The 24,731-nt window shown below is 35.6% G+C and overlaps 3 protein-coding genes across 7 annotated transcripts; all 3 read left to right on the top strand.

Moving 5' to 3' along the window:
- The first annotated feature begins 2,037 nt into the window (after positions 1-2,037).
- Positions 2,038-2,767, top strand: LOC140038034 (early nodulin-like protein 15). The gene has a single exon (XM_072083216.1). The coding sequence runs from the start codon at positions 2,147-2,149 to the stop codon at positions 2,693-2,695; it is 549 nt and encodes a 182-aa protein (XP_071939317.1). The 5' UTR covers positions 2,038-2,146; the 3' UTR covers positions 2,696-2,767.
- Positions 2,768-7,847: 5,080 nt separating this feature from the next.
- LOC140037610 (uncharacterized) lies at positions 7,848-15,193 on the top strand. Of its 3 annotated transcripts, XM_072082136.1 has the most exons (11): positions 7,848-8,549; positions 8,653-8,802; positions 9,357-9,476; positions 9,556-9,645; positions 10,663-10,764; positions 11,407-11,670; positions 12,421-12,585; positions 12,678-13,012; positions 13,516-13,714; positions 13,835-14,112; positions 14,801-15,193. In XM_072082136.1, exons 1-11 carry the CDS (start codon positions 8,000-8,002, stop codon positions 14,828-14,830), a joined length of 2,283 nt encoding a protein of 760 aa, XP_071938237.1. In that variant the 5' UTR covers positions 7,848-7,999; the 3' UTR covers positions 14,831-15,193. The 3 variants fall into 3 exon arrangements, with proteins under 3 accessions (XP_071938237.1, XP_071938238.1, XP_071938236.1); XM_072082135.1 differs by having other exon boundaries at positions 7,850-8,549; positions 13,516-14,112; XM_072082137.1 differs by lacking the exon at positions 8,653-8,802 and having other exon boundaries at positions 13,516-14,112.
- A 1,509-nt stretch (positions 15,194-16,702) lies between these two features.
- LOC140037609 (uncharacterized) lies at positions 16,703-22,948 on the top strand. Of its 3 annotated transcripts, none has more exons than XM_072082133.1 (9): positions 16,703-17,287; positions 17,386-17,535; positions 18,021-18,152; positions 18,228-18,305; positions 19,074-19,151; positions 20,505-20,606; positions 21,125-21,358; positions 21,694-22,022; positions 22,141-22,948. In XM_072082133.1, the coding sequence occupies exons 1-9, from the start codon at positions 16,735-16,737 to the stop codon at positions 22,759-22,761; spliced, it is 2,277 nt and encodes a 758-aa protein (XP_071938234.1). In that variant the 5' UTR covers positions 16,703-16,734; the 3' UTR covers positions 22,762-22,948. The 3 variants fall into 3 exon arrangements, with proteins under 3 accessions (XP_071938234.1, XP_071938233.1, XP_071938235.1); XM_072082132.1 differs by having other exon boundaries at positions 18,228-18,311; XM_072082134.1 differs by lacking the exon at positions 20,505-20,606 and having other exon boundaries at positions 18,228-18,311.
- Positions 22,949-24,731: the final 1,783 nt, after the last annotated feature.

Genomic DNA, 24,731 nt, shown 5'->3' with positions numbered 1-24,731 from the left:
AGGTTCCACCATTAGTGATCAAGAATTTTGGATTTTAAACCTATCCCCCTTGATATCTTTAACACCAAATTTCTTGATAACCCTTTTGTCAAAGGATTATTAAAATTTCCATTAGATCTTATAAAGTTAATTGATATGATTTCATTTGTAATCAAATCTTTGACAAAACTATGTTTTAAACCAATATGTCTTGACTTACCATTACACACTTGACTATATATTTTAGCAAGTGTAGTTGCACTATCACAATATATTGAGATAGGTGACAAAGGTGTCGGTCACAACGGTATATCATAAAGTAAATTTCATAACTATTTAGTTTCTTTTTCAAGCTGAAACAAGTGCTACAAACTCTACTGCCATTGTTGAATCGGTGATACAAGTTTGTTTTTTAGAACCCCAGGAAACAGCATCTCTATTAGCCATAAAGATCTAATCACTTGTCGACAAGTGATCATTATTATTAGTGATTGAACTAGCATCCGAAAATTCTTCTACAATTGAAAGATAACCGATATAATATATAATATAGTTCTTAGTGGCCTTTAAATATTTCGATATTCTGGTTACATCTTACCAATGTAACTTATTAGGGTTATTTGTATATCTGTTCAATATACCAACATCATATGCAATATCAGGTCTAGTACAATTTATTCCATACATTAAACACCCTATAATCTTGGCATATTTCAATTGAAATTTTGAATTCCCTTCATTTTTTACAAAATTTATTTTAGAATCCAATGGTGTTGAGACTGGAATACAATCATTTTGATTGAATTTGTTAAGAGTCTTTTCAATATACTGTGATTGAGATAATATTATATTGTTCTTGTTTCTTAATATTCTTATACCGAGGATGATATCCGACTCACACATGTCTTTCATGTGAAATTCCCTTGAAAGCGAAGTTTTGGTGATTTCAACTTGCTCCAAGTCAGTGCCAAAAATTAACATGCCGTCCACATATAAACAAATTATGACACATTTGGCATTACTAATCTTGTTATAAATGCATTTATCAGATTCATTAATCTTGAATCCACTAGTAAGAATAACTTGATTAAATTTCTAATGCCATTCTTTAGGTGCTTGCTTTAGTTCATATAAAAATTTTACAAGTTTACAAACTTTATGCTCTTGATCAGGTACTACAAACCATCCACGTTGTTCTATATATATTATCTAAATCACCATTCAAGAATGCTGTTTTAACCCATTTGGTGAATGACTTAGATTTTGGACGGAAGTTATAGTAAGTAGTACTCTAATTATAATAATTCTAGTTACTGGAGAATAAGTGTCAAAATAGTCTGCACCATACTTTTGTATAAATCCTTTAATAGCCAATCTGGTCTTGAACTTGACAATAGTTTCATCAATCTTTATTTTCTTCTTGAAGATCCATTTACAACCAATTGATTTTAAATCAGATGGTAAGTCTACTAATTTTCAGATTTTATTACCCATAATTAAGTCCATCTCATCACTCATAACTTCTTTTCAAAAAGGAGAATCTTGTGATTTCATTACTTTTTCATAGGTCTTGGGATCAGACTCACAATATTGAAGCAATAAGGGATTTGATTGTTCAATATATTTCTAGTTCTTTCGATTAGATACATATAGAAGTCCGTGTCAAAGTCTTTTGACTTTCTAACTCTTTTGCTCGTTTTCAATTCAATAGATTCATTTTCATCATCTTTTGTCAATTCAATTGATTTTGTAATACATCTTTTTATGGAGGTGAACCTATTTTCTTCAAAAATAGCATCCGTAGATTCAATTATGGTATTAACCTAAATTGAGTCATTAGATTCAACTACCAGAAACCTATATGTTTTGTTATTTGTTGCATATCCTAAGAATATACACTCCACACCTCTTTCTCCCAATTTCCTTTTCTTAGGTTTCGAGAGTTTTACAATAACTCTACAATGCCAAACTCTCAAATAGTATATATTAGACTTTCTTTTATTTTAAAATTTATAAAGAGTTATAGAACTTCTTTTATTAGGACCACAGCCATCTCCATCTGCCTCAGAAAATCATCTTTCTTTCTCTCTATCTCTTTCTCTCGCTGTGTCTCTTTTTAGTGTGTGTTGTGCATGTTTTTCTGCAGTAGTAAAAAGGAACTCTGAGAATGGCTTCTTCATCATCAACTATACTAGCCGGTTCTTGCCTCCTCTGCTTCTTCTTCTTCAGCTTCTCTGAAGCTGACAGAGACCTTCTTGTCGGTGGCAAGCCAGATTCCTGGCAAATCCCTTCTTCCAAATCAGATCATCTCAACAATTGGTCTCAAAAAGCACGTTTCGTCATTGGAGATTCTCTAGTATGGAATTATGATGGGACAAAAGACTCTGTTTTACTGGTGAACAAGAAGGATTATGTGACCTGCAACACATCAAGTCCAATTGAAGCACACAATGATGGGAATACCAAAATTAAGCTAGACCATTCTGGACCATACTATTTCATCAGTGGAGCTCAGGGGCATTGCGAAAAGGGCCAGAAATTGCTTGTGGTGGTTATATCTGAAAGGCATACAAGAAAATTCATCTCTCCAGCTCCTTCTCCTGCAGAGGAATTTCTTCAAGGTCCAGCTGTGGCTCCTACTAGCTCTGCTTCAGGGTTCAAAGGCAGCTTGTTTATGGTTGCTTTGGGGGCTGTGCTTTTTTGGGGCTTGTTTTGATTTGATTTGATTTGAGAACCTTTTTGTCCTTTCTTTATTTTTTGCATTTTCGGGGTTGGGAAATTCTTTGATTGAATTGTGGCTCTGTCACTTGATTCGAGTGAATATTAATTAGTTTGGTAATATCTGATATTAAAAAAAAAAAACTTCTTTTATTAGGAATTCTATTTAGGATATGACAAGCCGTTAACAAGATTTCAACCCAAAATTCTTAACTTAGTCTAGAGTTTAACAAAAGTGCATCAACCATTTTTATCATTAAGTGATTTTTTCTTTCGACTACGCCAATTTGTTATGGTATATAAGTAGCAGTCACCTCATAACTTATTCCAATAGACTCAAAATAGATAACATCATAATACTCTCTATCTCTATCTGTTCTTAAACATTTGATAAAGATTTCACAATAAAAATCAACTTTTGATTTTCATGCTTTGAATTTTTGCATTGTTTCATCTTTTCAGTGTAACAAGTAAACATGATAATATCTAGTATAATCATCAATAAAAGTTACAAAATACTTTTTACAACTCGAAGTAGGAGTGCCATGCAAATATCATACATTGCTATGAATAAAATTAAGATTTTAGATGATCTTTCAACTTTAGAAAATGAATTTCTTGTGATTTTTGTTAGTACACATGTTTTGCATTTTCCTTCATTGTTGTCACAATATAATAGCAAATCAGGTCTCATCATTTTATGCATTTTTCTGTAGTTAATATGACCAAATATATTATGTCATAATCCAAAAGAAAACTCAACCAAATACGCAGAAATTATATCAATCTTATTTTTTCTTATAGTGAGTATATTCAACTTAAATATCTCATTGCAATGATAACCTTTACCTACAAACATATCACTCTTAGACAACATAAACTTGTCAAATTCAAACACAAGTTTAAAGTCAAATTTATTCAACAAACTAGCCGACACCAAGTTTTTCCTAACTTTCGGTACATAAAATACATTTGTCAATGTTACAATATTATTGGAAGTAAATTTTAATTCTACTTCTCTATTGTCTTGTAGCAGAATTTTTCATATAAATAATGGTGCTTTCATCCACCGGTTTCATAGATTTGAAGAATATTTATTGTTGCACACATATCGTGTAGTATCAGAATCAACCCACCAAACAAAATTATTTTCAATCATATTGATGTTAGAGATCATAGCCACAAGATTTTTGCTTTTGCTGTTGGAAGACACTTGTTTTTTTTTTTTTTTTTTTTTTGTTTTAAGAATCTTGCACTCGAACTTGTAATGTCCTTCTTTCTTGCAATAGAATCATTGTTCCTTCTTCCTTTTCTTGTTATTCTTGAACTGGTTCTTGGGTTGTTGGTCATTTTACTTTCTTGAGACTTATTAGTTTGTCTCTCTTCAACCACATGCACTTTTGAAGTAGAAATTTTGTTCTCTTCAATGATTTGTATAGCCTTCTTTTCTTGCATGCAAATTTCCTCTTCTACTCAAGGAGACTTAGCAAGAATTTCAAGAGAGATATATTCTTTTTTATATTTGAGATCTCTCTTGAAATCTTTCTATGAAGGAGGTAATTTGTCTATTATAGAGTAAACAATAATGACTTTATCCATATGTAAATTGTGTTTTTGAAATGATTAAGAAACCTTTCAATTTCACTAAATTGTCTCATAACAGACCTATTATTTACCATTTTATAATTATTAAAAGATAAAACAAGAAAGTTCTTACTTGTAGTGTCTTCTTGCATGTATTTGGACTCCAAATGATCCCAAAGTTCCTTGGCGGTAGTAATTGAATGGTAGATATCAAATAGGCTGTCACTCATGGTATTGAGGATGTGACCACGACATATTTTATTGTCATTCTCCCATTTCTGACGTTTTTGGATGTCTTTAAGAGTTTCTTCCTGAGGATTGATGATCAATGGTTTTGGAGTGGTCAAAACATAGACCGCTTGGAGTGCAGTGAGAAGGAAATGAATACGTTTTTGCCAATGAATGAAATTTCCTCCATCAAACCTCTCAAGCTTAACAATGTTAGATGCCAATTCTTTCAAGGTACCGGCCATTGTAGAATACAAAATAAAATCTAAAGAATGTTAGGAGTATTACAATAAACTGGTAAATATAATAACAAGAATTAGATTCAAATCGTGATTATATATCACTTTTCTTTAAACTTTATTTGTCTGGTGTAACATGCAATAAGCCTTGGACAAATATCTTTTGTGATAAAATGAAATTTATTTGTCTTAAACTCTTGTACAAAGTAAGATAAACCCTCTTGAATTAAGGAGTGTTTTTCAGAGAATTCAAAAATAGTAGGAAAGTGATATTTTAAAGTAAATAACTCTTTATCTAACCTTTTTATATAGGAGAGATTGTTTAAGAAACAAATAAACTTAATAAATACTTGTATGAATAGATTGAAGATATTGCGTACAAATTCATGCATTTTAATTCATGCATCACATGATCCTATGATAAAAAATAGGGCAAATTCCACTTTACCCCCCTGTGGTTTAGCGTTTTTTCACATAACCCCTCTATGGTTTCAAAAGCTATACATAACCCCCTTATGGTTTGGATTAAAGTGTCAAAGTAACGAAAATAGTCACTCGTAACGGCGTCATCTAAAATGTCAAAAATACCCTTATGTAAGGCTGAAATTTATGTATTAACCAAGGGGGGTTATGTGTATATTTTGAAAACCATAAGGGGGTTATATGGTAAAGTATTAAACCATAAGGGGGTTATATGGTAAAATATAAAAATCATAGGGGTTAATGTGTCATGTATTTATAAGGGTAATTTCGACATTTTTAGAAGTTCCGTTACGAGGGACTATTTCCGTTACTTTGACACTTTAATCCAAACCATGAGGGGGTTATGTATAGCTTTTGAAACTATAGGGGGGTTATGTAAAAAAAGGGTAAACCACAGGGGGGTAAAATATAATTTATCCTAAAAAATATGAATCTATTCTTATATACTAGGATCTCCACATACATGAATATATTTACGATACTTTCAAATTCATGAATGAATATACATTTATCATAACATATGTACATCTTAGAATCATTTGATTCATAATACAATACATGTATATAGATCCTAGAATCACTAGATACAAATTTTGAAAATTTCCAACAAGAACTGTTAAAAAATCAAATTCACAAATGTTCTTGTAATCTCACAAAAGGATTAAATTCACGCTAGATTCATAGGTCTTACTTTTCCCTCCCGTCTATAAGGATCATACATACACATTCAAGGACCATACAAGCCTGTTTATGTACTACTGATTTCCAAACAGACTACCGTTAATTCTTTAGACTATCAAATTACTCGAATTCGTGAATTAATGACTAGTTGCAAAATAACAAGAAGACTGAACGGGTGGTTTCATCTACTGTTAGGAAGAAATTAAGGTAGATTGGATAAGTTTCCTGTAAGATTGCTCCAGCCCATGTTAGGATGCATTTCATGTTTAATGTGCTACAAAAGCAGAGAAGTTTTGATGTGGTAAAATGGGTGAAGAAAAGAAGCAAAACTGCTGGGTGATCAGACAACGGGAACAAATAAGTTGCTCAAAGTGGGGTGCAAAGAATCATCCGAAGTACAAAGGATTTGAGTTACTAACAAGTTATCAACCTTATTGCAGGGTTTTACTTCTGCACCAAGAAAGGTTGGCTAGAGTAGATTTTGTTCTCTTATGAGTGTGAGTTACTATTAAAGAACATGCTTCACGTACAAGATATCAGCCCTCTGCATGAGTAATCCTCAACTTCCTCGTAAATGCTAAACAATTTTCAGATGTTTTTCGGGAGTTTCTTTAGCTGAGTACTAGTCAGACTTGTATGTAGCAATCAAATTTTTTTTTTTTGGGTTATATTTTTGGGTTGAGTATAGAGGACTTTCACTAGGTGCCTTCCTTTGTTTAGCATCAAAGATCGACCTCCTTCAATTATATGCAGCAAAATGGGGACAAAAGGGTTAGAAGAATAAAGCGGTAAAAAGGTAAATTACAGAAACAAGAAAAGAATCAATCCAGATTATCCAGAAAGCATGTGTGTTTGGATTGAGAAGATTTGAAATAAAATAATTTGCTTCACAAATTCCAATAACTTTTTTATATTTCCAATCACCTTTTCATCTCACATACATCACATCACAAAAAATGTTACAATAATTATCTCAAATAAATCATCTCAATAAACTCCTATCCAAACAAACTAAGTTTTGTGAGTTGGTGGCCACCACCAAAGTATTAAAGCTTGGTGGGATGGGAGGTCAATGGTTCAAATGTTGCCTTCCACCAATTGCCACAATATGAGTCTGCTCAAAAAATCCATACCCCGGTGGTGGTTCAGTTTCTTTCGAATTACCCTTGGACCTCTTCAGGTCCCCCCTCCCCTTAGTATAGAATAGTGTAGGTCTATCGTATCCGACAAAAAAAAAAAAGAATGGAACTAATAAGGGCAAATTCTACTTTACCCCCCTGTGGTTTAGCGTTTTTTCACATAACCCCCCTATGGTTTCAAAAGTTATACATAACCCCCTTATGGTTTGGATTAAAGTGTCAAAGTGACGGGAATGATCATTCATAACGGCGTCAACTAAAATGTCAAAAATATCCTTATGTAGAGTGACTATTTCCGTTACTTTGACATTTTAATCCAAACCATGAGGGGGTTATGTATAGCTTTTGAAACCATAGGGGGGTTATGTAAAAAAAGTGTAAACCACAGGGGGGTAAAATATAATTTACCCAACTAATAAAGATGCATACGAAATTAAATGGATAGATAGATGTAATTAAACTTTGGTATGGTCTGATTTGAAGTAAGTGTTAATTTACAACCTAGGATGTACATTTTCTTGAGGATATTATCACCGATTGGAGTAATATCAGAGCTTCATTTGTTGGCTAATCAGTGGCGGAGACTTATTAACTTAGATATATGGCCATGAAATACGATATATTTAGCCTAATTTGGAGTCCAATCTGAGTTAACTGCAAAAGAAATGTGTTTTTATTTATAGAATTATTTTTTGTGAAGATATGCCAAAGAAGAAAGGAATAATGATGTCAAAACCATTTATATATGACTGCAAAGAATTCTGGAGAACTAGTTCCAAATCGATCCTCCGAAACTTGGAATAGACAAAAGAAAAGAAGGTTCGCAGAATTCAAAAAATGGATTTGGCAGACCTTTTTACTTTTTCTTGCACATAATACATTGTCAGAGCTTTAAGACATTGTATAGACAATACGTGGGATCACAAGAAACAGCACATCTCTAAGAAAATGAGCGAAATCAAACAAGAACAACCTATGGAATTTGATATAGATAATTTGTTTCAATGGACCATGAAGAAAAACTGGAAGGAAGTCCTGAATGTATGCAGGAACAACCCCTCTGCTTGTATGGCTAAGCTAACTAAATCAGAAGATACAGCTTTGCACATTGCTGTCTCAAGTTTCCATGCAGATCAAATTGATGCTAATGGACAAGCAAAAGTTGTAAGCGATCTTGTTGAATCACTACCGCCGGATCAGGCAGTCGAGATACTTAAAGTGCAAAATGACAAAGGAGACACACCTCTACATCTAGCTGCAGCACTTGGAAGTGCCACAATCTGCAGTTGTATAGCCAGGAAGGATCATGTGCTCATCAGTGAGCGCAATCTGAAGGGTGAAACTCCATTGTTCATGGCAGCTCATCATGGCAAAATGGAGGCTTTTCTACAGCTACATAAGCTCTACAGAAAGAGTGCAGAAGAACCAGATGATCGGCTGTATAGAAGGAATGATGGGGATACCATTCTGCACTCGGCCATATCTGGAGAGTACTTCGGTAAGAACCATGCAAGTCAGGCTTTCTTTTCACTCAAAAGTGCGTAAAAAAATACCATTTCAGCTTAGAATGACCTAAGATCTAAAAAATTCGTACGTGACAGCATTGGCATATCAGATAATTAGCTATAACCACAAACTTGTCCGTTCGATCAATCAAGAAGGCTTTTCTCCTCTCCACATCCTTGCCAGGAAACCAAATGTATTCGAGAGCAGCAGCAATCTTCGTCTCTTTGATCGGATAATCTATCGCTGTAAGAATGTCCATCCGGAGAATTCTAAAATTTTAATATCTTTCTAATTTGATGCTTTCTTCTTCTTTTTTTTTTTTTAATTATTATTTTTTTGGGTAGGAGGGGAGTGGACCTATATTGTTCATAATATGGCGCCTTTATCTTTCCTCCGGACCTGTGCATTATCTAACTTGCCTAAAATCTCAATAACCCAACTATAGTTTAATTTTCTCCTTTCTCTTCTTTTCTCCAGCCCGCATTCTCAAAATTTTTCTTGCTTTTATTCTCCAGTACATGATCTTCAAAGTTCCTGAAACCTTTGTCCTTTTGAGACATTATCAATCTTTCATGTAATTTCCAGCAGGCTTGTGGATTTTAAGCGCTTTTCTAGGGGAAGAAATTTTAACATGTACGGTTCAGTGTATAGTTTATTAGACGTCTTTTCTGTTGGTCATTTGATGAGCTGAAATTGCTTTCAACCCTTTGCTAATCTATTGTTCTCAATCACAGAATGTTATCCTGAATATCTCCTGAAATTTAACTTCCACTAAAATTGCAACTATATTGTTTATAAGGTGTACTTGTTCGTGAGCTAAAGAAGCAGAAATTCAAGGATAGTGGTATTAACTATCCAGATAACTACCAGACATGTGTGAAGTTCATTCATCTACCCTGGGCTGCATTCAGGACAATTAGTAAGTTTGATAACCACATCCCCGACTTTTCTGTTTTTAACTTCTAACTGCTTCTAAATGGAGAAATACTTGTTTGCAGCTGCTCTTGGAAAAGATTGTGGCCCCAGACAAGAACCAGGCAGTATAGCAGATGCAGAGAATCCAAAAAATGAAGAGGAGGAACATCAAGGTCTATAGTGTGCCTTCATTGACTTCTAGCAGTTTCAGAATTGTTTGAACTTGCTTTTCGTAAAGTAGTTAGACATAAAATCAAGACTTTATTTATATGCAGAGCATGGAAAAATGAAAGGCATCTAAATTTTGAATAATTGATGAAGGTGGCAGAGTATAACAGCAAAAATTAACAGAAAACCATAACAAGCACGTAGTATCAGTAGCCAGACAGTTGATAATTTCCACTGATACATGACATATGAGAAATTTCTCATACATGACATGTTCTGGCATTTTTCTATGCAATCAATCACCTAACTGATATTTTTGCACAAAAATATCATGCTAACGGTAATTACACATTTTCACACCATGTGCTGCTTGTCTCTGGGCACATAAATTCAATTAGTCCTCTTTCTTTCTTTTCTTTTCTTTTTTTTTTTTTCAGAATCAAGAACTTCAAAATAGAAAACCTTTTTTTTTTCTCATTTGCTGATGATCCAAATCTTGGTTGATAGTTTTATCTCTGGTTGGCATAATTTTAAATATTTTCACTCTTCATGAATTACTCGTATCACTTGAGCCATTGCCTGCAAGATAGCAGGTATTATAAATTTTATTATCTTATATTGGACAATGAAGCTTATCAACATGGAGGAAACCTGCAATCATGTTCAAGTCACATAACTATCAATATCCAAGGGAACATCTCTTTTTGGCTTCGAGGTATCGTGTTTAGGACTAAATGCAACTGGTGTCCAGGACTACATTTCTTTCAGTAGTATTTGACCTTTGATTTTCTGATCCAGGAAATAAATGGCAAAAGACTTTGCCTGATTATCAGCCTAAATTACATAAATTTCTAAACATGTTTGTTCCACTTGAGCAATTAAACAAGAGCATACAGGAAATTATGAAAAATGTGGGCTGGATGCCATGTTATACCATGCTTTACATGTTAATGCAGGTGCGTAACTTTATAGCTTATTATTTGGTTTCATAAACTAATCACTTGCAAATGTCAAACAAGCAGAAAAAGAGCTCAAAGATGAACACCCGTTTCCAGAGAACTATACCACCTGCATTCAGTTGTTCAAATTTGCAATGAACGTCGTACTGGTTGTGTTGGGAATTGGTAGGTATCACTCTTCAATTAATTGCAGTTATGTCATATGCAATTCAGAAGCATCTTTTTCCAGATAAATTCCATCCCTGCCTCAAACTGAGAAAAAAGAAAAGCAACGAAAAACTTAACAAAAGCAGAGTCTATGCATAGTCATAGACTTGTAGGGATGTTTTAAAACTGAATTTGACTGCAATACCTGTGCTTATAGCTTGTTTACAACATGCAACGAAGAAATGCAGGCCTTCCAATACAATTGAAAGCTGTTTTGTTTTGCTAACTTAAGTGTCATAGACCAAAGATGGTTCCATTTTTTAGTGTGACAGATCAGCTTAGTTGAATTTATATCATAACAGTTCATACTCGACCAGAAACTTTGAAAAACCATTGTTAAGTTGCTGATGTAGTTTTTGGTCTAAAGAATGGTTTTTGGTTTATTACTGAACATCTGACCAAATTCCAAAAGAAGACAATTTTAAAAGGCATTTTAGGAAAATTTCCATCCTTTTTGTTTCATCTACAAATATTAGGCTTCAACCTACATCTGTTATCAACTAATGGCACCACGCAATTGATTGGTTTACCATCTGCAGTTGTTTTTAGTGGAAAGCAAGTCTAACAATGTTTGGTTTTCGAATGTTTCCATGCAAGCAGGCATTTGGAAAATCAGTAAGATTAGGGGGAAGAAAGAGAGGCACAAGTGGGCTGTTCAGATAATGGATAAATTGATTGAGCATGAAGCCAATTACAAGTACAGTCACAATGGAGGCAGACCTGTAGACAATGTGGAACAGATGTATCCTGAAAGAATTAAGCCTCCTTCTACACCGCCACCTGAACATGATACTCATTCAAGTTCGGAAGATACTGGAAGCAAATCCAAAGACAAGCAGGAACACGAAGATGGGATTAAACTAGGTAAAACTTTCGAGATATATGTGAACACTAGCTCTATAAACCCCATGCATCAATTGAAAAATTGGAGTGTCGTGTGAATAGCTGAACGTTAGAAAAGGCTCAGTTTTAATATCTAAATTGCCAAACTACTTGTCTGCTTAGTTGTAATCATAAGGGTAATGATATTCATGCTGTCTTTAGCTTCTTGAACATCCCTACTATACAAGCTTGTCATTTGGCGTAACAAGCAATGAAAAGGTGTGCAGATTTTGGAAGTGTGTACCTGATGATATAGTTATAAAGCTAATTTTGCTTGTTTCAAGAAGTTATGGTACAGATAAAAAGTAGTTCCTGCTTTTCTGTGATCTATCTAAATTAGTCATACAGGACAACAACAGTTCACGCTTCCGACATCTTTGGTAGTCAATCAACTTCCAACCATGTTAAGAATTAGCCTCATCAAAAATGATTATGTAACCAGGATTTGAGAAACTCTAATGTTTTATACTGAATTTCCCCATATTGATCTTTTCTACATCACCTTCCATAATGCCTTTTTCATCCAAGATATATTTATCCAACCATCGAGTTTCTTAAGCAACTCTACGTTTCAGTTACACATACTTTTGAACAAGACGGAGTAAATGTGAGTAGCATGCTTAAGTAACCAATAGGCAAGGAAAGAACATAGCTTGAACAGGTAGATCTTACGAGGCAAATTACAGGGATGGGTATCAATTATTCCACTCACAAATGACGTACTTGTATCAGATGCCCAAACAAAGGATGTTAAGGAGAGACGAATAGTAGCAGCAAACATGGATATAAAAGAAACGGTGAAAAAAATCCTGGAAACCTTTCCGGCGATCATTCAAGATTTGGATGCGAATGCCAAGAATGCCCTGCTCTTGACAGTTAACCTCGCTAAGATGCAAGGTAAGAGATAGCTTGAAACACGAAAGCTCATAAAAGCAAATTTCAGATATAGACACTAATTGATCCACTGACAAATTACGTAACTGTATCAGATCCCACAACCAGGGATGTTAAGAAGGAGACACCAATACTACTTGCAGCAAAGATGGGTGTAACAGAAGTTGTAAAAAAAATCCTGGAAACCTTTCCTGTTGCCATTCAAGACTTGGATGCAAATGAGAAGAACGCCCTGCTCTTAGCCGTTGAGAACAGGCAAAACAAGGTATTTGATTTGCTAATGATGATGAAACTCCCGGAGTTTGTGCTTTATCAAGTTGATAATGAAGGAAATAGTGCGTTGCACCTGGCTGCTAAGTTCCAAGAACACCAACCTTGGCGAATTCCAGGTGCTGCATTGCAGATGCAGTGGGAAATCAAGTGGTATAAGGTACATGTATATTAGCTAATTTTTCCAAGCTGAGAATATGCCCTGATAATCCCTAGCTAAAATCATAATGTGACAACTTCATCATTGGCTTTATGTTCTTGTTTTGTTCATATAATATTATAAGATCTTCCTTTGTAGAATGTGGTAACCATCTCACATTAACTCAAAGTATATTGTTGTGTATTCTGTTAATCTCTGGGAACATAATAATCGTTCTGTAAATATTTCTCAATTAGGCATACAAACATTTGACTGCTGTTTTAAATTTTTTTTCATAAATGCATCCGAGAGGAAGTTAGTTTCCAATGATTGCCCCTCTTTACTGCCATAGATAAAAGAACTTCAAAATCTAGTTTTTCTCTTAAGCATTGCGCTAGTACATTTTTTAGTCTATTGTTTTAGGCATGATATGTTTTCTCCTATTCAGACCTTTCTTCAAAACATACATGTGTGGATTAAACATCTAACATCCAGAGATTAACAGAGGTTGTTTGCTAATGCAGCATGTCAAGCACTCCATGCCGCCACAATGTTTCATCCAGTACAACAAGAAAGGTGAGACTGCAGGAAAAATTTTCATGAAGACACATGAAAAACTAGTTAAAGATGGAAGTAAGTGGATGATCAAAACCTCCGAATCATGCTCTCTGGTGGCAGCACTCATTGCAACAGTGGCATTTGCTACCTCATCAACAATTCCAGGTGGTCCTGATCAAAAGTCTGGTCATCCAGTTCTCGAAAAACAACCTGCATTCAATGTTTTTTCTGTTGCTTCACTTGTTGCTCTCTGCTTCTCTGTGACTGCCCTGGTGTTTTTTCTAGCTATCCTTACCTCAAGATGCCAGCAAAAGGACTTCAAAACGAGTTTGCCAAGGAAGCTTTTATTTGGATTAAGCTCACTATTCACCTCCATATCTGCAGTACTGGTCTCGTTCTGTGCAGGACATTTCTTCATGCTCAGCGATCAAATCCATAGTGCAGCACTTCCCCTCTATGCTGTAGCATGTCTACCAATAACCTTTTTTGCTTTTGCACAGCTACCATTATACTTTGATCTCTTATGGTCAATCATCCGAAAGGTTCCTGTTCGCAGCTACAAGGTATACTACCATTAGTGTTTTCCTGGCTAATCTCCTTAAAGTTTGTTTTTAGTTTTAAGGACATATCTGTTACTTTTGGAGCTTGGGTTCTGTTTTTGCTCTGATTATTTTGGAGCAATAGTTTCGTGTACATTTTGTTTTTCAGTATTTGATGTGTTTGATGTACTTGGATAAGACAGTCTGTTGAGTGTTCATGGTACCGTGACCATGGTTCAAAGCCATGGTCACGGTCGTAGTCGTGGCCTGGATCGTTCTATATCAATCTCGATATGTCGGTCGCGATTTCGATGAAAGACAAATTTTTGAAACATTTAATATTCTAAAAATTGTAAAAAAAAATGATAAACAAAAATAATAAAAAATTAGCAAAAAAATAAAAATTTGAATTAATTCGAGATGACTCATATGCTTGATGCAATCATATGTGTCATTTTACTTGAATTAGCTTTTGATTCACTAGAAAATTATTGACCACTTCTGAAACCGAATCATTGGTAATTTGCTTGTTCCAATTAATCATATCTCTAAAGGTGGTTTATGTACCAACTTGAGAGCCTGTGTCAAGCACTCATTTATATAGCAATCATCACAGTGATCTTTAAGTTGGGATTTCATGATAAACTAATAAAACCTATTTGCAGTAGTAGACTGTATGGAATATATAATACTCTGTTTATTATCTCTTCAGAACACAGCCAACATTGTAATTTCTCCATAATTCATGATGTGGCGTCGAAAGAAATAGACCAGAATGGACTGTGTCTACGTCGAAAGAATGGACTGAAAAGAATATCTAACCTGCTCTTGCAGAGCAGCAGAGCTGGGCAATCATGGTGTGCAGCAGTGTTGAAGAGAAGCTGTGAAATTGAACTTCTGAAATCTTAAATTCATCATTCATACCCCACAAAAGAACACTAACAGAATGATCAACCAGGTTTTCCATTTTTACTTGTTATTGTCAAATTTTCAATTTCCCTGATCTAAACAAACTTGTTGATGGAGACCATGCTTGTCCCTGGAACTAATACGTTATTATATGAATTATCCAATGAATATAGAAGAGCCTAAATTATCCAACGAACATAGAAGAGCCTAAGGACAAGGGTCAAAAATTTCACTCGATTACTTTGCATTCTCCTAGCAGCTCTTTTGTTGTGGACGAGTAACCTCAAAGAACGATTAGAAGGTTGTGGCTGGTGGGCACCAAGATGGAATCACCCCGCTAATATGGCCAATGTCACTGCTACAATGCAAGAGTGAATATTCCTTGCAGAACAGAAGGATCAAGATCATCTCCCAAACCCAACGCTATATTTATAGGTTGTACATTTTCCATTAGTCATTAAGGATGATACATTCACATTCCAGGACCATACAAGCCTGTCTACATACCACTGGTTCAAAACACACCTCCATTACTCTTTTAGCCGGCAAACTACTTGAATTGATGAATGAGTTGCCAAAAATAACTAGATGTCTCAATGTGTTTCATTTACTGCTAGGAAGAAAGTGGATTAGATAATTTCCCTGTAAAAAATTGATTGCTCTGCCAATGTTGGGACACATGTAATTTTTTGCTACAAAAGCCAAAAAAAAAAAAAAATCTTTGACATGGGGAAGGCAGAAGAAATGAAGCAAAGCTAGTAGGTGAGACAAGGGGAACAAATGACTTGCTCTAGTGAGCTCCAAAGAATCATCTGAAGTACAATATGAGTTAGTATCAAGTTATCAACTTTACTGCATGGCTTTGCTTCTGTATTAAAAAAGTTGAGAGGATATTTGGTTCGCTTGTGAGAGTTAGTTACTAGTAAATACCATGCTTCATGGACAATATTTGTGCCCTCTGCATAAATAATCCTCTACTTCCTGATTGAGTACTAAAAAAGTTTCAGAAAATTTGAAAGTTTCTTTAGATGAGTGCCAGTACGTGATACTTGAAAAAGACCAATCAATTTTGTGATTCGAATACTAATTGGTCTTCATCCTTTTTCTTTTTAAGATTCTAGTTGAGTATGCCTTCATTCAGCATCAAGTCATGGATGACGGATCTTCTTTATACACAGTGAAATGGGGAGAAAAGGGTCAGATAAATCAAGTGGTAAAAAGCTACATTACGCAAACAAGAAAAGAATCCATCCAGATTATACACAAAGTATTGTAGTTGAATTGAAATTTTATGATCGGATCAAATGAAGAAACCTACAAATCAAATGAAGATATAGATGTGATTAAACTTTGATGTGATCTGATTGTAAGTCAAGCGTTGGTTTACAACCTAAAATGTACATTTGTTTGCTTATTCTTATGCAATGCATTAGTAGGGACTAATTGACTATGGCCTTCCTATCTTCCTTCTTGTACCAATCTATATTAACTGCAACAGAACTGTGTGTTTTGTTTATTTATTTATTCAAAGAATAAGCCAAAGAAAAAAGGAATAATGATGTCGAAGCCATTCAAAACTAGAAAAGACAAAAGAAAAGAAGGTTCCCAGAATTTAGAAAAAGGGTTTTGGTGGGCCTTTTTCTTTTTCTTGCATACGTTACAATGCTAGAGCTCTAAGACATTATATAGATGATATGAGGAATCACAAGTGACAAGAAAGAGCACACCTCAAAGAAAATGAGGAACGACAACCAAATAGAGCCTCAAGGATTTGATGAAGATGAATTATTTCAATTTACCATGAAGAAAAATTGGAAGGAAGTGCTGAGAATATGCAAGACGTACCCTTCGGCTGCTTGTGAGGCTAAGCTAACTAATTCAGAAGAGACAGCGCTGCACATTGCCGTGTCAAGTTACCATGTAGGTGAAAAGGAAGCTAATGCACTTGCAGCAATCATAAGGCAACTGGTAGAATTACTACCAGTGGGCCAGGCAGTCGAGATCCTTAAAGCGGAAAACGACAAAGGAGACACAGCTCTCCATCTAGCTGCAGCACTTGGCAGTGTCACAATCTGCTATTGTATAGCCAGGAAGCATCGCGAGCTCATCAGGATGCGCAACCAGAAGGGTGAAACACCAATGTTCTTGGCAGCTCATCACGGCCATATGGAAGCGTTTCAACTGTTTCATGAGCTTTACAATGGAAATGCAAGCGAACCAGATTATTCACTCTGTAGAAGGAATGATGGGGATACCATTCTGCACTCTGCCATATCCGGGGAATACTTTGGTAAGAATTATGCAAGTCATGCTTTCTTTTCACTCAAAGTGCATAAATTTATATCATCTAAGAATAACATGAGATCTCAACAATTTTCTCCATTACAGCATTGGCAGACCTGATAACTATCAAATACGGCAGGCTTGTCAATTCTGTCAATCAGGAAGGCATTTCTCCTCTCCACATCCTAGCCAGCATGCCAAATCTATTTGAGAGCAGCAGCAATCTCCGACTCTGTGATCGAATGGTCTATCGCTGTAAGAATGTCCAACAGGAAGATTTTAGAAATTTAAGCATCTCTTCAGCTAAAGCATCTATGATCTTTTTTTTTTTTTGGTAGGAGGCTGTTGGCCTATGTACGTTGCTTCTAACATGCTGCCTTTATCTTTCCTCTAGACCATTGCATTATCTGACTTTGCCAAAATCTCAAAATTTAACTATAGCTTAATCTTTTCCTTCCTATTCTTTTCTTCAGCTATCATTTTAAAAAATTTTCCGGTTATTATTTTCCAGTTTCTCCAATATATGATCTTCAAAGTTCCCGAAACATTTGTCATTTTGAGTTATCATCAAATCTTTCTTGTAATTTCAAGCAGAGTTGGTGATTTTAAGCGACTTTTCTAGAGGAAGAATATTTTACATATACGGTTGAATGTATGGTTTATCAGTCATCTTTCCTTCGTTCATCTAAATATCTCCTCAATTTGACTTTCACCGAAGTGCAACTGTATTTGTTTGCAAGGTGTATATGTCCCTGAGGTTATCAGACGAGGAGGCCCGAGAAGCATAAAGGAGACCGAAGAGCACTATCCGGAGAACTACCAGACATGTGTGAACTTCATTCGTCTACTTTCGACTGCATTCAGGATAATTGGTAGGTTTGATAACCAAATCTCACACTCTACGTTGACTTCTGGCCACTTCTAAATGGACAAATACTTGTTTCCAGCTCCTCTTGGAAAAGGTCAAGATCAAGGTCAAGGTCAAGGTCCAGGTACAGAAGATCCAGAAGAGGGAAAAATGGAAGGTCAAGGTCTCTACTAAGTACTATGCCTTTAGTTACTTCCTGCAGCTTTCAAATTGTTTTGGTAAATTAAAGAATCTAGACTTCATCAAATGCAGAACATCGAGAAAAGTAACACTCAAAAATTTTGAATCATGGAAGAAAATAGCACGGTATAACAACAAAAGTTAACAGAAAACCAGTGCAAGCTCATTACTCGTGGTATTAATTATCCGGATAAGTGTGAACCTCATTCATCTACCTTGGGCTGCATTCCGGATAATTGGTAAGTTTGATGGCCACATCTTGCAATCTAATGCAACTTCTATCCACTTCTAAATGGAGCAATACTTGTTTCCAACTTCTCTTGGAAAAGATTCTGATTCGAGAAAACAACCAGCCAGTACAGTAGACACAGAAAATCCAAGAGAGAAAGGAAGAACATCAAGGCCTCTACTATGGCTTTACTTATTTCCAAAGTTTTTAAAATGTTTGAACTTTTCTTTGGGCAAAATTGTCTGAACTTGTTTTTGGTAAAAGAATCTAGGCTTCATCAAATAGATTTTGAGTTGGAAGAGAATAGCACGGTATAAAAACAAAGCCTTACAGAATTTGAATTGGAAGAAAATAGCGCAGCATAAAAACAAAACCTTACAGAATTCCATTACTAGCTCACTACTCGTGGTATTAAGTACCCGGATAACTAACTACCAGACAAGTGGAAAATTCCTTTATCTCACACTCTACTTTTAACTTCTGACAAATTCTTAATGAAGCAATACTTGTTTCCAGCTTCTCGTGGAGAAGATTCTGATTCCAGACAACCAGGCAGTACAATAGACAGAGAAACTCCAATAGACGGAAATCAAGGTCTCTACTACGCCTTTACTGATTTCCTGCAGTTTTGGAATTGTTGAACTTGCTTTTGGTTAACAAATCTAAACTTTATGACATGCAGAACATGGAGGGAAGTAAATTTTGAATAATGGAAGAAATAAGTACAGTATAACAACAAAAAGTAACCAAAAACCATTAAAACCTCGTAGCATCAGTAGCCTAATGGTTGACAATTCACAGTGATACACGGCATAGCGAATATTTTCTGAGGCTCAACTTCTCCATGCCTTGTTCTATGCAATGCGATCAGCCAGCTGATTTCTGCACAAAAATATCTTGCTAAGAACTTCTAAATTACTAAGATGCTGGACGCATACCACAGTAACAGTAATCACAGAGTTCAACACCCTTATGAGTTGCTCGTCTAATATATATTACCTCCGTTATGCTTAACTACTAAAGGATCTGCATCAGTGTGGCCACTAGGGTATCTATAGAAGGTTGCGAACTGTGAAGATGGTATAGACTGGTTTGTTCTGTCAGCCTTGTGTCCTCTCAAATATAGCAGTTTCATTTGTTGTTCAAATACTACAGAGAATTGTTATAACAGCTAATGCTTCTACACAGGAGTCCTTGCACTTTCAGGGATATGGTGTGTTGCTGCAACCTAAGGGTTTATTTTACCATTTATATTTAAAATCATTCTAAAACATTAAGCTAGGAAAGGGGAGTCTGGTATTTGTGCCCATATGAATTGACATAATCCTTTTAACTTCAGAATCAAGGGCTAATGTTTATCTTTTGCATTTCACATCTCCTAGATGACCCAATTCTCCTTGAATATTTATCTCAGGTTGACATGGTTTTAAACAAGTTCACTCTTTTGTTCATGAATTACTCATTTCATCTGAGTCACTTGCCTGAAAGATATCAGGGATCTCAAGAACTCATACATCTTTACACAAGGCCAAATTTTTGTGATACTGTGTTCGGGTCTAATCGTACCTATCAGCGTTCTGGATTCCTGCGACTATGTTCACATTGCACAATTTTTATTATCTATGAATATATTGCTTTTGGCTTTGTGCTAATGTTGCGACAAAACGTTCAGGAGTACACTAATTTTAGAAATATTTGGCCTTTGGCTGCATCTGATTTAGGAAGAGGACTACAAAACAATTTGCCAGGTTATCAGCTTAAATTATTTAATCTGTTCTAAACATGTATGTTCCACATGAGCAATTATAGAATAGCTTACAAAGAATTATGAAAAATGTAGGCTGGAAATGATGTCATACCATGCTATACATGTTAATGCAGGTACATGATTTTATAGCTGGTAATTTGTTCTCTAAACTAATCACTTGCCAATTTCAAAACAAGCAGGAAAAGAGCTCAATGATGAGAACACGTTTCCACCTAACTATGCTACCTGCATTCAGTTGTTCAAATTTGCAATCCACCTTGTACTAATTATTTTCGGAATTGGTAAGCGTCGCTCTACAGTTAATTCTAGTTCATTCAGGTTTCTGGATAGTTATGGCCTTTGCATATTTTTCTGGATAGTTTCCTTCCCTGCCTCAAACTGAGAAAGAAGAAAAGTAAAGCAAGACATAGCAAAGGCATAGTTGTAGTTTGTAGGGGTATTTATGCTTGTAACATGTAAAAAGAAATACAGCTCTTCCCATTCAATTTAAAGCTGTTTTGTTTTGTTTTGAGTGTCATAGATCAGCTGAGTTGAATTTATATTGTATCAGTTCATAGTCAATTACAAAGTTTCAATGCTATTCAGAAATCGCTGGTATAGTTTCGGCTCAAAAGAACAAAATCTTGTTTGTTCCTGAACATTTAACCAAATTCCAAAAAAAAAAAAAGCGTTTTAGGAAATTTCCATCTGTCTTGGTAAGTCTAATCATCAGGTATCGACTAATCACATTATGAAATAGATTGGTTTTCCATCTCTAACAATGTTTGGTTGATCTGCACAAATGTTTCCACGCATCCAGGCATTAGGAAGATCAGCAAGATTGCGGAGAAGAAACAGAGGCACAATAGGGCTGTTCGGATGATGGATAAATTGATTGGGCAAGAATCACGATATAAGTACAGTCACGATGGGCAAGATCCCATAAATGCTGCAGAACGGATATATACAGGAAGATTTGTCATTCCAAAAGCAGCACCACAAACACATGATACTCCTTCAAGCTCGAAAGACAACATCCCTGGAAGCAAACCAGGTATGGTTTCGAGATAGCAGTCTAGCTCTATCCACCCCACGTGAACGACTAAGATTTAGAAGAGGCTTGACTGTAATATCTAAAATTTACATGATATTTGTCTGCCTTAGTTATATTGGTAAGGGCAATTATATTCGCAGCATATTTTACCCTTGTTGTGCATGCTTGTCATTTGGCCTAAAGAGCATTTAAAGTGTGCATGTGAAGCTAAATATGGTCTGCGAATGTCATTACACGATGGTGAAGTCATAAAGCTAAAGGTTGCTAGTTCCAAGAAGGTATGGTGCAGATAAAATATAGTTTCCTCTTTCTGACAAATGACATAACTATATCAGAAACCCAAATTTTGGAGCGGGAAACACCATTACTAATTGCAGCAAAGATGGGCATAACAGAGATGGTGCATAAAATCCTGAAAACCTTTCCAGAGGCCATTCAAGACTTGGATGGAGATGGAAAGAATGCCTTGCTCTTGGCAGTTGAGTACAGGCAATCTGAGGTATATGATTTGCTAGTGATGATGAAACCCCCAAAGTCTGTGTTTTATCAACTAGATAGTGAAGGAAACAGTGTGATGCATGTCGCTGCTAAGTTTCCAGAATACCAAACTTGGATAGTTCCAGTTGGTGCATTGCAGATGGCGTGGGAAATCAAGTGGTATGAGGTAGATAATCATCCTTATCTAATTATTTTAAGCTGAGATTAATTTCTAATTTCCAGATCATATTGCAATGCCTTCTAAATTGCAAAATTCTGGCTGAAATCAAAACATAATAATGCAGCATGTTAAGAGAAGTCTTCCACCACGTTTCATTAGATACAACAAGAGACGTGAGACAGCAAATGAGATTTTCGCAAGGACGCACGAACGGTTACTGAAAGTTGAAACCAACTGGCTTATGAGAACCTCTCAGTCGTGTTCTGTAGTCGCAGCACTCATTGCATCTGTGGCATATGCTACAGCATCAGCAGTGCCAGGCGGTTTTGACCAAAATACTGGTTATCCACTTCTTCAAAATCAGCCTTCATTTCATGTGTATTCTGTCACGTCAGTGCTATCTCTCTGCTTCTCTGTGGCATCCGTGCTGTTTTTTCTAAATATCCTCACCTCAAGATTCCAACAACAGGATTTCACAAAAGATTTGCCACAGAAGCTTCTATTTGGATCAATTTGTCTCTCAACCTCCATCGTAGCAATGCTGATCTCATTCTGTACAGGCCATTTTTTCGTTCTCAAACATCAGTTTCCCAAGGAAGCATTGCCAACATATATTATAGCATGTTTGCCTATAATCTGCTTTGCTATGGCAAAGCTCATAACAAAGTTCACCTTTTACTTTGAGTGGATGTGGTCTGTGATTGCCAGGACTCCACTCCGTAGCTACAGGAAGTATTTTTATTAGGGCTTGCTCTCTCTCTCTCTCTCTCCCTTTTTCTTTAATTCTTTTCCTTGTTTCAGAAGGAGAAGAACGAAGATGGAAGCAGAATGGGAGTGTTAGGATTGAGCCCATACTGTAAAACGAGAAATAAAAACCCATGATCACTGGGCTGTATTTGATTTTCAAATATAACTAGCAATACTTCCTGCTTCGTCTCGTCCCCAACTTTGAATTTTTTTTTTTTTCTTTCTTAATGGGCATGAGACTATCATTTCACATATCTTTGTAGGCATTGGAAGCTATTTGCCAGGTCAACTATTTGATGTCAACAATCTTACGCAGTTGAAATAGGACAAAAGTTTTTAAGGCACCCACCAAATTCACAAAGAAGAGCGGGGCATTTCAATCATGACACTAATAAGATTAAATGTTGCATCATAAAAATGTTGTTAATTAAAATTAAAAATTATCGACTTACAATTATACTCACCAATCATTTTCTTTATCTCCAATTATTATATGTGTTAAAATTATCTCCAATTATTATATTCTTATGCGTGATAATTAAATCTAACTATATTTTATATACATATTGGTTTAGAAGAAAATCACAATTAATAAGAAGATAAATAGTTATGAACAATTAATGAGAAAACAAAAGGTTAAATTGACGACTAAATTTACTATATTATGTCATATTTTGGTGCAATATAAAGCTTTAATAACAACTCGTAATTCACTACATACAATTTGTATAATCTCGTAACAATAATAATAAAATTCTATAATATATGTACACATCAAAATAAAGTACATATCAGTTGCGTCATATTACGTGGCGTCACCTCAAGACGCTGATCCCATAATATCCCTCACCTGCCATAATGTTGATGATGCAATTGGAGATTCAAAAGCTTGGAACGCAGTGTTATTGTCATATCATTAGTGAAAATAGATTTCTCCAATTATTATAGGACGCATTGCATGGCAATGCTCTAAGAAGATTCTATATTCCAAGTGCTAAATTTCCTTCAATAATACATATACATATACATGTATATAAATTAATCTTATATATACTGCAGATATGTATATATACTATCCATATTATATATAGCTAGATCTGATGATAGGAGTAATAATCACATGTGACAAGAAAGAACACATCTCTAAAAGATGAACGTAGATGACACGGAAGTGATCGATGCTTTATTGCAACTTACCATGAAAAATGATTGGAAGGAAGTCGTGAAAATATACAAGATCAACCCCTTTGCTCGTCGGGCTAGACTAACCAAATCAAGAGAGACAGCTTTGCACATTGCTGTCTCAAATTACCATGCAGATCGATCAGATGCTAATCAACATGCAGAAATCGTATGCCTGCTGGTAGAATCATTACCAGGGGACGAGGCATTTCAAATACTTCAACAAGAGAATGACAAAGGAGACACACCTCTCCATCTAGCTGCGGCGCTTGGGAGTGTCCTTATCTGCCAATGTATAGCCTTGAAGTATCGTCAGCTCATCCGCAGCCGCAATAGGATGGCTGAAACACCATTGTTCTTGGCAGCTCATCATGGAAAACTGGAGGTTTTTCTACTGCTTCATAGGCTCTACAATGAGGACGCAAGCAAACCAGATTATTCACTCTGTACAAGGATAGATGGGGATACATTTCTTCATTCTGCTATATCCCGAGAATATTTTGGTAAGAGTCATGCTATTCAGGGGTTAGTTTCTCTTTTTTACCAAAGCCTAAAGACTTTTACGGTAGTTTACTAACCTTAATCCACGGGAAACCACAAAAGCCGGTTTAACTTATGTGGTTCCTGAGGAGAATAATACCCTAACCCCAAACCCCCCCCCAGGAGACTAATACCCTAACCCCAAACCCCCCCAGACACCAATGTGGGACTTGACTAGCCTATGCAGCTTAGCTGCTACTAAGGAATAAAGACCGCCCACTAAAGCCGGTATGGCCAGTCTGTCAT

This window comes from Coffea arabica, chromosome 3c (genome assembly GCF_036785885.1).
Source record: "Coffea arabica cultivar ET-39 chromosome 3c, Coffea Arabica ET-39 HiFi, whole genome shotgun sequence".
Classification (NCBI taxonomy): Eukaryota; Viridiplantae; Streptophyta; class Magnoliopsida; order Gentianales; family Rubiaceae; genus Coffea; species Coffea arabica.
The sequence above is the reverse complement of the archived record's forward strand: the minus strand, read 5'-3'. Positions and strand labels throughout refer to the sequence as shown.